The sequence below is a fragment of the Lissotriton helveticus genome, chromosome 5_1 (genome assembly GCF_964261635.1).
Source record: "Lissotriton helveticus chromosome 5_1, aLisHel1.1, whole genome shotgun sequence".
NCBI lineage: Eukaryota > Metazoa > Chordata > Amphibia > Caudata > Salamandridae > Lissotriton > Lissotriton helveticus.
In genome coordinates, this window is record NC_136065.1 from 376,169,523 (window position 1) to 376,187,324 (window position 17,802).

At 44.0% G+C, this 17,802-nt stretch overlaps 1 protein-coding gene across 6 annotated transcripts in view; it reads left to right on the forward strand.

The window, feature by feature from the left end:
• The window catches only part of ZBTB17 (zinc finger and BTB domain containing 17), a 417,671-nt gene that overhangs the window by 37,524 nt on the left and 362,345 nt on the right, over positions 1 to 17,802 (forward strand). For all 6 annotated transcript variants that reach the window (XM_078642537.1, XM_078642540.1, XM_078642535.1 and 3 more), the window contains 2 exons: positions 9,698 to 9,904; positions 10,149 to 10,340. In XM_078642537.1, the coding sequence (XP_078498663.1) occupies positions 9,700 to 9,904; positions 10,149 to 10,340 (397 nt within the window). In that variant the 5' untranslated portion in view covers positions 9,698 to 9,699. The remainder of the gene's footprint in view (positions 1 to 9,697; positions 9,905 to 10,148; positions 10,341 to 17,802) is intronic.

Below are 17,802 nucleotides of genomic sequence, written 5' to 3' on the forward strand. Positions count from 1 at the left end.
TGTTTAGCATAGCGTTGTACAAAAGGCCCACTAACAAACTATCGGGCGAAGCTGCAGCATCCTCCTATTCGTCAGTTCATAAGCCCAGCAGTACAATTGAAAATCCGGGAGCCCCAGTCTATCGTTCCCTACAGTCTGACCCCCTTGCTGGTCCATAGAAAAGATATGAAACTTCATTATATTTGGATGAGAGATTTCCTTTGGAAATCTAGCAAAATATTATCAAAGAGACATGAGAATTTGGGTAAGGTAGACATTTTAACCAGGTTTACTCGGCCATGCAGGGTGAGGGTGAGATTCTGCCAGCTTTTTAGGATTGCATCAACTTCCTTAAGTACTTTCTCTAAGTTCACAGAGGGGGCCCTCTCCAGAGCATGCAATATTGTTAACCCCAGATATCTTAGTTCTTTCGAGCTCTGAATATCCCGATGATCCTGGTTCAATACCATTCTCGTTTTAGGTTTCATTTATTTCATGACCAGACCGCTTCCCAAAAGACTTCACCTCTGCCATTAAGTATGGTATGTCGGCTTCAACATTTGAGGTATACAACATCATATCGTCAGCATATAAAGCTATCTTTCTGGATAAGGTTTTCTCTATAAATGGACTTATTTCAGTATTTAACCTCAAACTTTGCACCAGGGGTTCAATGTATAAATCACAGAGGATAGACAGAGGGCGACCCTGTCTAGTCTCACTACATATCTTGACTGGGTAAGTGAGACTGCCATTAACTAACACCCGGGTGCGTGGCACACTGTAAATCTTACTCCGCACATTCCAGATCTCCTCCCCAATACCGAAGTTCTTTAGTGTACCTGCCATATATTTCCAGTCAGCACGGTTAAAAGCTTTGGCCGCATCAAGGGTTTCAATTCACAGAGGAGTTTGTTGAATTGTGGCAAGGTCTATTGAACAAATTAGAGTGTGTGTCAACTCTCTCATTTGCTTCCTGGTTAGGAAGCCGTTCTGGTCATTGTTAATTAAACTCCCCACTACCTTGCAATACGGGTTGCCGCATGGCTCGTAAAGACTTTATAATCACAGTTCAACAGTGATATCGGGCGATATGACTGACACTGTGTGGGGTTCTTACCCGGTTTTAAAATCGGCGAGATGACTACCTCATCCCAGGACTCTGGTAGGATGGAGCCCCTCAATAGAGCGGCATTAAACAATTCTAGCCAGAGCGAGATCTCTACCTCTTGCAACAGAATGTAAAACTCATTTGGGATCCTGTCCGGGGCTGTAGCTTTCCTTCTTAATCATTTTACCTGCAGTCAAAATTTCATTCCCAGTCTTTTCACTGCTCAAAGATTGTTGCTGCTCAAGAGTAAGTGTAGGCAGATGCTTATCCAGCAACCAATTACCCAGCTTCTACTCGTCCACCTCAAGATTTTCTGAATACAGATCCTGGAAAAACGTATAAAAAACCCATGCTATCCCTTCTGTACCCTCCACCATCCTATCCTCCTCCTTCATCCATTATCCTCATAATATTATTTCACGTTCCATCCATCCTAGCCTTCCAAGCAAACAGCTTTCTGCAGCTCTCACCCTGCTCATATTCCCTCAACTTACTAGCCCCCACTGCTGTAATACCTAGCTTCCCACTGCTGTAATACTTTCTCCTCCAACTTCAGCTTAAACTTCAGTTGCAGATCCTCTAACTTTCTTTCCAGACTTTTCCTGCTCTCCCCGAATATGAATTGCTTTCAGTTCTGTTTCTATTATAGCAATCTCCTTTTCTGTCTCTAGTACCTACAGCCTTTCTCTCCTGTTCCAAGTGATCGAGGAGCTCTTCAGTGCCCCTCCTTAAACAGGCATTAAATGGATCCCACACTATATGAATGGGGGCAGATGCCATATTCCTCCCAAAGTAATTGCCCAAGCCCTTCTCAATCTCCTGCATTATTCCCGGCTGGATAAATTATCTTCTATTAACAGTCCACCTTCTTAGCTGCAAGTTTTATCAATAAAGCCACTTGTTCAGATATGCGGATAGGGAGATGCTCTATAGCCATAATTATTTCTACCTCACCACAATCTATTACAAATTAGTAAATCCTTGAATAGTGACCATTCTTCTTGCTATAGAAGGAATAATTCCTACGGCTCCCCTTTACCACGGATCGCAGAGGTATAGATGTTTGCAGCATTAATACAAAGTGATTCCTTGTCTTAGGCGAGCTAATTTGCGTGCGGACCAAGGACCTATCTAAGTTAATTAATGTCCAGTAAGATGTTAAAATCCCCACCTAAGATGACAGGGCCTATGAATTTTACCAAAATAGAGAAAAGGTTGGACAATGATTTAAACATATTCCACGTTCGGGCCATAATAACTAGCTATAGTATACATGCTCTACCGAACCTTAATCTCTACTACTATCCAACGCCTGCCCTCGTCAACTTTATATTTCACCAATTCCACCTCTGCTTTCACCTTAACCAGTGTGGCTATCCTCTTTGTATCATTTTGCTGATTTGTAGGCCCTGCTCTCTCCACCCACCTTTGCTTTGCCAAAAGGTTCATGCACTCTGGCTTCAATAAATGAGTCTCCTTCAGCAAAATGACTTGAGCCGAACTCTCTCCCAGGTATTGAAGACCTAAACGCTGTCTCCTCCTTACCCACAACCCGTTAACAATCCAACACAAAATTGAAAGTTGTTCACCCCTCTGCTGATCATCCCCGCCCCAATAATCCCCAGAACTTCTCTTAACCAAATTACCACCAGTGATTGTGACCCTGCCTAAACTAAATGAGGACATTTGTTTCTACTTCTCCCTATGCTCCCACTGCGTGTGCCCCCCCCCCTTTCCCATGGAACCCTCCCACTCCTACCTCCTGGCATTCTATGCCAATTCAAGCTTATACCTATGGGAACCAATTGTGTAACATTTAGTTCTCTCCCTGAAATAACACTTACTTGCCCCCGGTTGCATTCTGGGCTATAAAGTTATCCACCTCTTCCAGGGATTTGTGCATTTTGTTAGCCCACGTAACCTTCAGGACTCATGGGAACCGTAGCTGAACCACCACCCCCATTCTTCTAAGGTCCTCCTTACGTGTACTCCATCCAACCATCTGTCTTCGGTGGCACGAGAGATATCGGACCTAATTTTGAATGTGAGTCCTTCAACCTGCAAAGACTTTTCCTTTAAGGCAATGCATAGGATTTTCTCTTTGACTATGAATGACTGAAACCAGTATCTTCTTAGGCTTCTTATGCCTTGGATTCAGCATAAAGGGGTCCCAACGTACTCTTTTCATTTCAGCTTCTAAATCTATAGAGGAGGTCACCTGAGCTTAACATCAACCCCCTCCACACCTTCCTTAAAATCCAAGATTCTGATGTTATTCCTTCTTGAGCTGTTCTCTATTCTCTCCAGTTTCTCTGACCGCTCCTTTACCCTGTGCCTCAGCTAAGCTACCTCTTGCGTGCTCCTGCTCACAGTTAAACTTAGCTCTTAAACCCTACTTTCTAACGCATCGTGCGCTGGGCCAGACTTAACATATTCATCTCCAATCTTAAGCAGGTTACCTGTATCTCTCTTTGGTTTGCTTCAGAGGTTGAGAAACACTCTTTAATTTCTCATAACAACTCACTAAATATCTCCTGAACTGCTCCCTAGCCGGCCGATAGACTACCACCCCTGGAGGCATACTCGATCCAGTAAATAGAGAGTTGGTGGTGAAATAGACCCCTTCTCTGGCCTATCTACCCTTGCTGCCGCTCCTCCACTTCTATTACCTTGCGGTAGGCTCTTTCCAGCCAATTGTGTGTATTTATTTGTGATGGGTATATTATGGGGGTACCTACATGCACTTCTACAACTGTCTCCTCTTGAATCTTATCCTCCTTCCCTTGCCCCCCCGCTGAGGTCCCTACACTACTCATGGTGTTTCCTTTGAAAAAATACCTCAGTGAAGGTGTTACTGTAAGACACCTAGCACATAAATCCCAAATTCTATCCCTTAACACATGGTCCTTCCTTGGTAGCGCTTTATTGAAGGGTTTCTTGAAATGTTGTGGGCTGGCCCCTGCTGGCTAGTTAGCCTGATAGCTACTCTTCACTTTCCCAACCACAGTTCAAGGACCAGATGCACATTGCAGTAAGGCCTTTGACCTTAATTTATACCGCTTGCCAAATGCCTCATCCCCTAGAGCTGGCGTGTCGATTAGGCTTCCATAAGCTTCACTTCTGCTTCATTAATCCTCCATTTTCCCCTTTCTTGGCTCCTACAGTGATCCTTCTGTGCACTAGTTTACCGTGCCAAATCCCCCCATGCATCAGCCAGGATACCGTACCTTGTGCTGACTCTACCAATGCTCTCAACGATGAAACTACTTCCGCATCGGGGAAGGACACGTTGAGCTGGTCTGATGCTATGGAGTACGCTCACCATGGAGAACCACTGCAGCTCCAAGAACAGCTCTGATTCCCTGAGGTGGAGCTCCTGACCCGCTACTCTAGCTGGGTGACATGTTCCTGCTACATGAACTCTGCACCACTCTATTGTGACGCACATACACCTTTGAGAAAACTGAATAATTGTACTTCAAAACGTACTTTGAGCGAGTGGTCTGAATGTTACCCGAACTGCAGAGGAACCCTACACCTGGATTCTACAAATCAAGTGAAATGAATATGCACATTTTCTGTTGGTTTCAAATTAAGTTTGGTACAATAAATAGCTGATTTAACAGAGCTCTAATAGTATTTAAGACCAGCAGTCAAATAAACATTATAAAAATGGCAAATATCATTTTGAACAATGAAATTGAATGGTTAGTGATGCTTAGGGAAAAATAACTACAAAGGAAAAAAAACTTGCCTACCTACAAAGCATTTCTGATTTTAAAAAAAAACAAATAAAATCTGCAAAGGGCCTGAACAAGAGATTATCAATTTAGTTGTTAATAGTAGCAACTCCAGTGGACACTTTATTAGTGTGCCTATTCTGTGTTACCAATTTATAACCATGTGGGAGTGCCTTCAGGCTATCTGGGATTGTAGTGTGTGTTAGCCAGGTCTCAATTAGCGAAAGTAAATCAAGGGAATGGTTTGGCAATAGAGCATTAATTTCGGTACTGTGCTCTGTGTAGGAAAGTGGGTTTCTGTTGCAGTAACCCCCCCCCCCACTTTTTGCCAGAGTTCTGATGCACTTTTCCTTGGTGTGCTCTGGGTCCCTTCCAATCGGGTTCCCAGGGCCTGTGTTCTTTCCCCAAAAACGAACCCAATTGGCGTCTCTGGCCACAGGCCAGCCCCTGGTAAATGGTACCATAGGTACCCAGGGCACTGTGACCAGAGAAGGCCCCTAAGGGCTGCAGCACTTCTTGTGCCACCCTTAAAGGCCCTGTGCCCTGACACACACACACTGCCTTTGCAGGCTGCGTGTCTTGGTGCTGAACAAAACAAAGAGTCGACATGGCACACATCCCTGTGTGCCATGCCCTCAAAACACTGCCCTGGCCTACATTAGTCACCCCTCCAGCCGGGTGCCCTATGCCAGTGGTGAGGGTGTACAGGTGCATGAGCCCTGTACCCCTACAGTACCCAGGCCCATTCCTGGGCACTGTAAGTGTAGTGCTACCATTAAGAGTATATGGTGCTGGGAGGTCGTCACTACAAACTCCGTGGCACCATAATGGCTACACTGAAGACTGAGAAGTTTGGTATCAAACATCTCAGCACATTAAACCCACACTGATGCCAGTGTGGCATTTAATGTAAAATGCAAGACCGAGGGCATTTTAGAGATGCCCCCTGAAACTAACCCACGGCCAGCGTCCAGACTGAGAGGCTGCCTGGGCTGCCACACAGCAGACATGTTTCTGGACCCCTGGGTCGAGAGCCATCCGCTCTCGTGGGCCTACAACAATGCACATCCTGGGGCAAGGTGCTAGGCCTCCTCCCCCAGGATGGACAGGGGAAGCTTCAAAGGCATGCCACCTTTGTGAGCTTCTCTAGACCATTTGCTGTACTCAGCAACTGGTCCCCACCGGTTCTGACCCCCACTCTGGTGGGAAGACTAGCGGGAAAACCCAAGTGAGGGAAGGGAGTGTGCCAGCCTCTGCCAACCCCACCCCTCAGGTGGGGGAGACGAGGTGAAGCACAACTCCGGGCTCTCGCCATCTTGGAGATGGGGAGCCCTACCCAATCAGGACTAGGCTCCTGCCCCCCTCCCACTGGAGAGTGGCAGGATAGGGGGTGTACTCACCCCAGGAAAGGGACCCATTGGTCCCTGACCTTTCCCTACCTGTAACGCTCCTAAATTTAGTATTTAGGGGCACCCTGAACCCTCCTTCCTCAGATCCCGATTCCGAAACTACAAAGGAGAACAAGAAGAAAGAAGACCTGCCTTGCAGCTGCTAACAAGAGAATAACACCAACTGAATTGTCCCCAGCCCTACCGGCCTGTTTAACCCTTGAACCTGCTAAACCCCGGCGTCTCCTGTGGTCAGCCACCGCGAAAACCCCGGCGGACCCGACTGCCTTGCTCATCCAAAGACTGGGACTCCCACGAGCAGTGGTTCTGCTCAAACAGCAACAACCCCTGGTGCCAGCCAGGAACCGCGAATCCAGCATACTCTGCACCCGCCGAGCCTGGCGCGTGCCTGAGTGGACAAAGACCACGAGGACGTCCCCCCGGCGCTGTGACCAAGAATCCAGCACCCAATGACCCTCCTCGACGCTCCTGACGACGCTTGCAGCCTCACAAGCAGGGACCCCTCCAACCACGACCAGCTGAGGGTAAGAGACACCAAAAGACACCCCGGCGCCCCATGGCCCCCAGTGCCCAACTCCTGGGTGTCTACCTAACCTACAGCTTCCCAACTTACCTCTCGAAGTGGTGGTCGCACCTGAAGAATCTCCGTCCCCGAGCTTGCAGCCTTTGTTCGTCTTGCAGCTTTCCCATTGAAATCCATTGGGCACCCGACGGTCCAAAAGCACCCTGCACACAGCCGCCCAAGTGCCACTGGAAGTGCAGCATCTGTTCTATTCTACTTAACCACTTGCCTTTTGTAAGTGACCAGGAGCTCAGCTCCCACAGCCGCGTGGTCTGCCTGCTAGCAGCCACCAACCAAAGGCCCCCTACCCGCCATAGGCTAACATTGGGCATACTCTCACTGCACCCGGCTTCCCCTGTGCCGCTGAGGTTGTAACTACTGTACCTACCTGACCCTGGGAGACCCCTGAGTCTAACCCCAGAGCCTTAACTCTGCCAGTCGATTACTTCCTTGAAAACCGATAACCTACATTTTCTCCGTAGGGTAACATTGACTAGTTTTTACTTGGAATTCTTCTAAGTGTCGAGTTTTGAAACTTTGAAATATTCACGAAAAATCATCCGATCAACGACAACGAAATTACTCCTCTGTTACCAGGAGAGATCCCAGTGCTGGATCTTTGTGCCCAGCACTGACCTTAAAAAATAAGTACAACTGATTTTCCGATAACTTGATTTTCCTCCATAGGATAACATTGCCTGGTTTTTACCCCAAAAATTTCTGTGTCGATTTTTGAAACATAGAAATATTCCTTAAAAATCGCCTGTGTAACAAAAACGATTTCTTTTAACTGTTTACAGGAGATGCACCAGGGCTGAATCCAGGATCCAGCCCTGAGTAAGAAAAACCTATGCAAAGTAATTGATATTGCATTTACCTAATATTCCCATTGAGCTCAATGTTATTATTGTTTTAAGATTGTGTTGCATATTGCAACAACTGTATCTATTGCATTAAAAAGTCTATTGCTAAGTGAAAGTATTCAACCGTAGCACCTCATTCTGAGAGAGTATTTTTATACCTACCTGTGGTTCTAAAATAAAACAACAATATATTTTTATATACAAAACAATTGGCCTAGAGTTCAGTTCTTGAGTGTGTAAGACCATTTGCTTACTAAGTGCGTACAACAAATGCTTTACACTGTTCTCTGATACTGCATTACTGCTCGACCAAGCTACCACTTTAGAGAGTAAGGTTATACCTACCTTTAACCTCTGCCAAACCTCTGGGGATTGTGGACTCTGTGCACACTGTACCTTACTTTGGTGCAGTATATACAGAGCCACTTCTTTACACTCTGGAAGAAAGTGGATGTTTAAATAGGATATTTCTAGGCTGACAAAATTGTGCTCCGTGCCTGGGTGGGAAGAGTAGGCTTTACTAGAGGCCGAGGCATCAGTACCATTATTACGAATTCTGTGGCGGATCTTGGGAAGGAGAAGGCATTTTAAGGGTTGCAGAGCCCTTAACTCTGAGACGAAATAAAGGTTGTCATATCCACTTAATAGATCATAGTAGTGTACTTTCTTTAGGATTTCTAAGTTCTAATATTGAATTTGCAGATTGTTCAAATTCAGCTGCTCGGCTTAGTCTAGGGTGGTCTCCTCATACTTATTCGCTTTCATCTTTTTGTCCTTTAAGAAACTGATTACTTTTTAAACCCCTCTATATGGTATAGAGTTCTTCACCAATCTGATCTGTTAAGTAAACAAATTAGCAACTTGTGTTCCAACACATGGTCTTTGTTCCTCCTTCCTGTGGTGTGCCGTAGTTATTTACTAAATTGTGTGATGCTCCGGTCCTATATTTGTGCATTTTATGTAGAGTAGCACATTTGTAGAACCCCTTTCTTTTTGTATGTTTGCTCCACACCCAGATCACTATCTTTCTGCAAGTCTCTTAAGAGCTTTTGCCTGACTTTAGAGTGTTATTTGGGTATCTGTGCACTTTATGACTAGAAATGTGTGCTGCAGTCTGTACTATGCAAGTGTACAGAACTCTGCCCTGTATATATTTGTTACAGCGAAATGTAGTGTCCCCTTCACACTCTTATTGGTATGCACACTCTTATTGGTATTGGCGGTGGCGGTGCGGGGGGGGGGGTGGGGGGCTTAGAGAGGGTTATAAAGAAAAATGTAGATGCATTAATATCAAATCTGATCAATTAACACACTAGAAAAGGTCCTAATTGAATTTTTACAAAAACACGTTTAATACTTTAAACGTCAACATGCCATTGGTGATTAGCCTGCTGTTAAAACAGGCCTACAATATACCCCTTTTAAACAATTGTGTTATTTTATTTGTGAAGAGATTCTCTAAACTGGTCATTTAGTCTTATGTTAAGAAAGAGAAATTCCTGTCTCCTGCTCTTCTAGTAAGCTTCAGAGAAGTAGGCCTGATTTATTCCCCTTTAATGATTGTTTGCCCAGTAGGTACTGCACTTTACAAGTAATAACGATGGCTCACAAGCACCAAGAACTAATTGTCCTGGCCCAATTTAACCTGTTGTCTTGTCTAAATCAAAGACTTAGTAGTAGTCTAATGCTAGGAAACACATACACCTTGTGTAGGTTGCACTCTCCTATTGCTAAAATGCTAACCCCATGTACTGTAACTCTGTCCATCACCCTATTGCTATAGGTCTATCCTGCCACCCCCGTGCTGTGATTCTGTTTGTCTTCTTCTCCTACACATTTGCATCAAGAGTTGCACCTGGGCCAACTAGTGCTGTACCCCCCCCTCAACATTGTCGCCCACCGCCCTGACAGCACAGCACAACTGCCATTGTCATTGTTTATTTGGTGGGGTGCTAGTCGTGTGTGTATGAAATGTACTATTAAACCAAGACTGTGCCTTATCTTATTGGACACATTTCTTCTTTCTGATGCAGGTATGGATTTCCCTCAGCACAGCTGCCACGTCCTGGAAGAACTCAACCAGCAACGGCAGCTCGGACTACTGTGTGACTGCACCTTTGTGGTGGACGGCATTGACTTCAAAGCTCACAAGGCAGTTCTTGCTGCTTGCAGTGAGTACTTCAGGATGCTCTTCGTGGAGCAGAAAGATGTGGTGCACCTTGATATCAGCAATGCTGCAGGTCTGTGCTGTTCCTTGTGTTCCTTCTGCACACCATAGCTCTTTTGCTAGTTTAATGCTTGCTCTGGTCTAGTCATTTGTAATTTAACTTAATATTTTGCTCAAATTAGACTTCTGGTAACTAATCGATTCTTACCTTCCAAAGTGTGATTTTTTTTTTTATTGTGTGCATTTCATTGCTTCTCTGTTTGTTTATCGCTGCCTACTCTGCAAATAGAAATGAGGCAGTTTTTGGTTCTTTGCAGGGCTAGGTACTGTCCTAGAATTCATGTACACAGCAAAACTTAATCTGAGCCCGGACAATGTGGACGATGTGCTTGCAGTGGCCGGCTTCCTCCAGATGCAAGATATAATAAGTGCCTGCAATACGCTGAAGTCCCTTGATGTTCCAGTGGGGACTTGTCCAACGGGCATGGAGATTCACAGTATTGCTCAAGGTAAATATTGTCCATTTGTTTTTCTCCCCCATAAGAGAGTATAAGCATTGGATCATTTAGTCAAGGTTTTCCCGAGCATATGTGTTTGTATATTTATCAGACACCTACTTCAAAAGTAGTGGTGTGTAGAATTGTGGAATTTTCCTTTTGCCAACTTCATGAAATTATGTACATAATGTCACCTCTTTAATGAAATTTTTCACATTTCCTTCGTGACAATCTGCTAAAGGCATTGGCAAAACCATTAGGTATTGCTCTTAAAAACGAGAGATCTATCCTATTGGCTTTATTGGTGCTTATTTATAAAAATGTAAAAGATTTAAAACAGCTCAAGATACTGGAAGAAAAGCAAACATGTCTTAAAGTATCTCAGAACTATACATTTATTTCAAATATTTTAAATGGCATGGTTTAATTTTGAAATGACTTTCACTCATGGAATGCTGTACAGAATTGTAACACTTCCTTGTTCATTTTAATGGAAAATGCTGGCCAAGATCTTATTTACTTTCCTCAGAAATAAAACCAATGCAAAAGCCATTTGATCTTCTACAATAGCCCATGGAGCAGATTTATAGGCTTCAAGGAGATGAGACATCTCTTTTCCTGTCATGGTAGGTACACCTTCTGCCTCAAACTCCTGCTGAGTGGGCGCTGGCCCCACAACCCCAAGCAGCATAAAAACCTTAGTGTAATCTTTAGTGTGCCAAGGCCTCTGATTTTTTTGTGTTAGTTTGCGCTTGTATTGCGTGAACCTGGCATAAGCGCAGTGCATAAGAGTGCTTTACATGAGCACCAGATTACATTACATGAGGTCTGGCTCCCTTTTTTTTGGTTTAGTAATTTATCATTTTTACTTTTTTTAGGCACAGGGAGATGGTGAGTTCCCTAGAATACTCAACACAGATCAGATCAAATAAGCTTTATTCGGTTTTTAGTTTAAAACCATAAAAGCAACAAGAAAGAAAAATACATACATACAAAGATAACTCATCAAATCATTTACAGGATTAAAAGAAATCAACTATTAAAATGAACAAGAAACAATTTAACTAATCAGGTAATCAAAATACGTGAATAGCCAAAGACAAAAACAAAAAGTACAGAATTAATAGCACAAGGTACCCAGAATCCCCTTTCACCAAGAATTATGGTTCAATGACATTAGTCTTGGTAATGAATTGTACCGGGGGCTGGGATAAAAATCATGCAAATCCCAAATGCAAATGGGGCCATCTCCTTCTTTATACTGGGAGGAACGGAGGTAGGGGACAATGTTCCTATCCTTAAATTTAATTAAAATCAAGTCCCCTGAAATGTCTTTGGGCAGCGTACCTAGCCACCCCACCCTCCTAACACTCAGAATTCCGCCATCTAGTGCAGGTGGCAACGGTCTGTTGTGTTTTAGCCAAAAAATCGCTTTGTTAAGCAAATCCTGGTGTGTTTCAAGTTTGCCGTGACTCAATGCAGGGACCCCAGAGAGAACAGTCACGAATGGGGCGGCTTCGGGAGGTAGATTGATGCAATGCCTTCTATCAGGTGTGGTCCTAGGTGCTCTATGAGGTACGAGTACGGGGTTAAGAGTAACATTCCGGCCTCTTGGAATGAGTGTAGTGAAGGGGGGTTCAAGAGTTTGATTTTTTCTGCATGCAGTGGGCTTGGACTTTTCGTAGTTGATAGAGGGAGTAGGGCAAATAGGTGTATCAATTTTATCGGTTGATGAATAGTTCTTTTTTATTGTTTTTTTCAATAAGGGTCAGCCTGTCCCCTAGATCGTTGATTTTTGTGATCAAAGGTGATAAAGCCGAGATTAACAGTTGCTCAATCTGAGCCAGTAAGTTCTTAGCCGGTGTTAGTATAGTTGAGTTGGAGGGGCATAATTGGGGGCTGATGCACATTTTGTCCACCTCAACGTCAACATTAGGTAGATTATCATCGTTGGCATTATTTTTGTCCTCAGCATGCTCCCCTTTGCTGGTTGATCCCCGGGACAGAGTGTTGGTTTGAGCATGAGTTTTATTGGGGGATAAAGGTACATCCAATAGAGTGCAATTAAGTTGGTCAGCGTCTCTACCCAATTTAGGAGGAGTCAAGGCTTCCGGAACATACTTTGTGCCACACAGGGCATTCAGCTCCTCCCAAATGGACATGACTAGTGGAAAACACTGCTACATAGGAGACAGTGGACAAATGAAATGGCGGAATTATAGGAAGGTTAAAAATATAGGTACCTCCTCTCCAGTGGAACCAAGTGGGGTGGCCCGTCCCGTCCTCCTCTGGCCTCCGAGGGCCACAGAGGGCCCGCCCTTTGCCCGGGCTTAGCCCCGGGCCCCAACCCGTGCGCGTACCCGCGACGCGGGGGCTCGCGCTGTTTTTCTCAGCACCTCCGGGGGCGGGACAGGATGTGCGCGCCTTCCTCTGCGCTAGTGGTGCTGGGGGATGTAGTCCCTGGACTCCTGCTGCAAGGAAGCCCGGTATGGGCGGCGGTAAGGCAGCGCTGGTGCTGCGGCGGACCAGGACTCGGGAGAGAGCTCCCAGGTCAGTTTCTCCCCAAAGCTGAAGTGTCCCCCGCTCCCCCGGGGCTCGCGCTGTTTTTCTCAGCACCTCCGGGGGCAGGACAGGATGTGCGCGCCTTCCTCTGCGCTAGTGGTGCTGGGGGATGTAGTCCCTGGACTCCTGCTGCAAGGAAGCCCGGTATGGGCGGCGGTAAGGCAGCGCTGGTGCTGCGGCGGACCAGGACTCGGGAGAGAGCTCCCAGGTCAGTTTCTCCCCAAAGCTGAAGTGTCCCTCAACACGAAAAGGGAGGAGAGGGTCAAAGTGTTTAGACTCTACCACCCCAGACCCCCAAGGACCTCAAATGTACACACAAAGGGGGTGTATAGAGTAAGGAAGAAAACCAAAACCAAATTCCAATAAGGCAAATTGCTCAATTTGGAAAAACTGCCCTCACTCACATACCGAAGTATGTGACATGCTTCATCATCGGGCCTGCTTACAATACGCCCTGGTGTAGCCACACTCAGGGCGGAGCATTAGGGAGGGGAAAAACCAATAAATAAATTCCACTTAACAAGACGTACAACCAAATAAGTTCAACACATACAACACATAACATAAATGTGGTGTGAGCCGTGCAAACACCCAGTGACAGAAACTGATAGTGCGACTAAAGGTGCAGTACAAAGGAAGTGATTAAAACTGATTAAGGGTGCCAACCAAAAAAGTCTCTTTATTACACGTCCCTTGGTACCCCTACCAGGATTAAAAGTGAAAAAAGAGGATGGGAAATGCCTTAATGAGATAGTGAGGTATCTCAAGACTTCCCTCCTACCACTGCTCGAGTCAACATGTTTCGACCGCTTGAATTGTGCCTCTACCTGTCACCCCGGTCTTCTTCAGGACTGTCGCAATCAGTGCCACTCTCGGTCCTCCCGTAATTCGGTCGATGGACCTGTAATTCGGTCCTGGACAGCGCCAGGAAACCAATCGGTGGCAGTGCGCTCAATAAATACTTTTTAACATAACATAACATAACAAGGTTAGAGTAGATCTGCTTAGATCCGTACCCTTCCAAAGTTATGTGGGGAGACTGATCCCAGTCATGCGGGAATACATTCACGAGTTTATGAAATCCATAAACCCGAACTGGTGTCCGGCAGGAGGGTCCCCAGAGAACACAACTGTTCCGAAGGTGCACCCTTCCTGTATGTCTGCAGTCCGTGACACCGCGCACTAGAATCACAGCATGTTTAACCGACACCAGGACTGGAACCTAGTTTGCCAGTTCTAAAGTTTGGCAGCATGTGGATTGGAGGAGATAAAACAAAAGTAATCCTTACAATTAGTTCTTTTTTTCCAGCCTAGTAAACATATACATGGTGCTGTGCTTTTACGTACCAGCTGGAGGGATGAGGGACATTGAGAGCGTGGGGATAGATGTTTGAGGGGAAAGCAGCTGCGAGGGAGAGAGCTAGAAAACACCTACGCTCTTGTGGAGTGATGAAGGAAAAATAAAGTCGTTTTGGGAATGTGAGCAGTGGAAAAATACAAGTCATTCAGTCGAAAGGTAAAAAAAAGGCTATACTCTGTTGGGAGAGGGAGCACACAAACACAAGAAAAGAAAGACAGGCCGCTCAATACGAAGCAAGCATATTAGAGTGACAATAAAGCCAACAACCAATGCTAAGCAATGAGTGGCTGTAAGCCCACTGTTAGTTTGTGGAATGGTCTAGAAGAGCTCTTTTCAGAAACATCTGCAAAGCTTTTGTGCAGATCTGAAAAGTTTATTATTTCAGTTTTGAAATGGTTTTCAATTGAATTGGTCATTCAGTTTTTACTCATTCATTTTGAGTTTGGATTTCTACCTAGGTAATTGCCATATTAAAGTTGAGGAAAAATATACAGACAAAAAAAGCTGAATTTAATTTTGGAGGTGGGATGGTAGGAAATGCTATTTTCTTTAAAATTTAGTTTTATGTAAGATGATGTCTTCAAGATTATAATGCAGGACATCACTTCAAGTGCATATTTTTTTATCAGTGGAGTAATTGGGTAAAAAATATTTGAAAACCGCAATTTCATTACATTTTAAGGATTGCCTTGTTTTAATTATAGTCCCACATGTCTACTGTAAGCCCACATACTGCCACACACATTGCCCCATCCAAAATCTTGAGCCAGTGATATTCAGATTTTCTCAAATTTACAGCTGAAGTGACTTTGTCCTTTTTTAATAACTTACGCTCATGGGTATTCAGGTTTCACTTTCTCTGGTTCCAACGTTACTAACTTGATTTGTACAATTCAATTTGGACAAGGATGATGACCGCTTTGAATTCCAAGAACACTTCCGGTATTGGCCTACAAAATAAGATAGGAGTTTAGCACATGTCATGCTCTTGCCGGTATGTTAGTCAATGGGTAGTGTGACAAAACTAAAGTTATGCTCTTACATTGTAGTAGGCTGGGAGCAGTTGTTCAGTTATGCTGATGCACATTTATTTTTTCACGTAAACTTCTGCTGCCTCAAGCAATATAGTGTTTAGGCTACAGGAAGGCAGAAAAGTAAGAGGTCTTTTAGTCTAGCTGCGTCAAAAGGTAAGCCGATGTGTGGAAAGTTTATATTGATTGTGAGGAAGTTATGACGTGAAGAATTCCAAATCCAGTTGCATTATTCATGCCATATGACTCTTAGGATTAAAATGCAGAATACAAAAATCATGTTAATAAACGTATGTGTTTACCCATGTACAAAAGTAAAAAAGACCGGCGTTAAGCTACTTTTAGATTGTTCATGGTATTAACGATATGATGATTGTGATTTAATGCTAGCAGGAGTTTTAACTTAAATCATACGCAATGTGCTTTTGAGGTAGACTAGTGCTGAGTACAAGAAATTATCTGGAATATTCTTGAGCCTTAGACTTTATTCAACAAAGTGAAACTGTTGTGGGGAAACTATAATAAAAAAAAGACAAGACTCATCTTGGCAAGGCAAAATCAGGTTTACTGTTGTGGCACGGAGTATAGCTATCCCCACACAAGTAAACAGCTGGTCTCATATGGTTGCTCGCCGGCAGCCACTTAAATAGTCACACAAACAATGTATGTTACAAAAAGGTAAAGAACAAGCTGCCCCTTCACATATTTGTTACAAAACATCACATCACCTGTATCCTCAAACTCCTTATCTTTTCTCTACTCATTCTTTATTGCAATTCCAATAATACTTAACAAACCGTTTATTTACCTCTTTCGTATGCATGTGTGCTTTATTGTTTTGCTCCCAAGGCTTCTTCAGATTCTGTGTACTCTTAGCTAACTCTAACTCTTGCCTTTATTCTTCAAGTCACGTTTTCAATCACTGAGAAAACAGAATAGTTGCTTGGGTTCTGTGATCACAAATTCCTTTAGACTTGCAAACACTGGTTTTCCTTTAACTAAGACCTTGTTGATCATGCACTTTGTTCCCTAGGGAACTCTTCACCTGCTTGCATCATGGTGGAACTTTGGCCTGCACAGTTCTTTCACCACATGTAACTCTGTTATGTCTCTACTGATGACTGTGGTAGCGCAACTGCTTCACATTGAGTTTCCTCTCTAACATGTCCCCACTGGGTCTGTAATTGGTATTAGATGATATGTATTACCCATAGCATCTACTACTTGTGTAGGTATCCTAACTGTAAACGTCCCTTCTGCCTTTGTACTGATCGTTCTACAATGTGCTAAAATTAATTGAATACCACAACATAACAGTGCCACAAGGGCTGGCAATAGAGCCTTTAACAGTCCTGACACCCAGGATGGTACTAAAGCAAACCATCCATCAAACCATTTATCTGGGGCACCTCCTTCATCTACCATTTTCTTCTGTAGATTATGCAGATTTTGTATAGCCTCTGACAAAGTTCCATTGTCCGCATTGTTTGCTGGGACATACGTGCAACAAGCAGTTCCTATCTTGGCACATTACCCTCCTTCCATTGCTGTTATGAAGTGAAGTACCTAGGGATGCTGCATAATCTTCATTCCCATGGCACACAGCTCTTCCTTTATGGCATTAAATCCATCTATCATTGTATTAATTGCTTTCAGAAGTTCTAATTTAGCTATTTGTAACCATCTAGCCGTTGCCTTTGCATGAAAAAAAGGCAGAATACTTCCAAAGAATAACTGAGCATCATTAAACAACCGGTACTCTTGGGGGAACATCATTCCAAGTGGTAGTGCCATAATACTTTGCAGCTCTTCTCTTTCGGTGATGATGTAGCAAAGTCGTTGGATGGCTCATTGTGTATTTATGTAAGATTGACAAGGTTACTCCCAGAATTATAAAGGCAGGGGCGTGCAACGTGACTAGTGAGCAGAGGCGTCTCCAGTTTGTCGGTAATTGAGTGTACAATACTTCTCCACACTGCCAATAATAGACCGCGAGGCTGGAGGTGCCCCCTGCATGTCAACATTATCTGTTGTGGCACTGCAGTTGTTATTATGTCATACATTAACTGTGCCATTTCCTCTGACAAGTAAAAAAATACGTTAACCTCATGACTGTCTAAGGACTTACTGTACTATCCATCCAAGTGTATCGCCCAACATTATCATCCCATATACGCATAAACGTTTTTAATGAATCCTGACTAATATCAGTACCATTCCATAAAGAAATGGCCCTACAAGGAATTTCAATATCAGAATGCCATTGATCATGGGCATTAACCGATCCAATAACTCTAAATCCTGGCCTACAAGAACAATCTGAGGGTAAAGGATTTACTAAATAACTATTCAACTTGGTGGGCGGGCATGTTACTCCTAAAAGCCCTAAACTTAAGACCACTTGTATCCATTCTGCAAAGTTAGGACAACCCGTTTATTTCATTTGTGCTATCTTATCCTTAATATCCTGCCTGTCTGTAAGGGTATATAAAACTTCAGCTAAGGTGTCATTTTTTTGTAG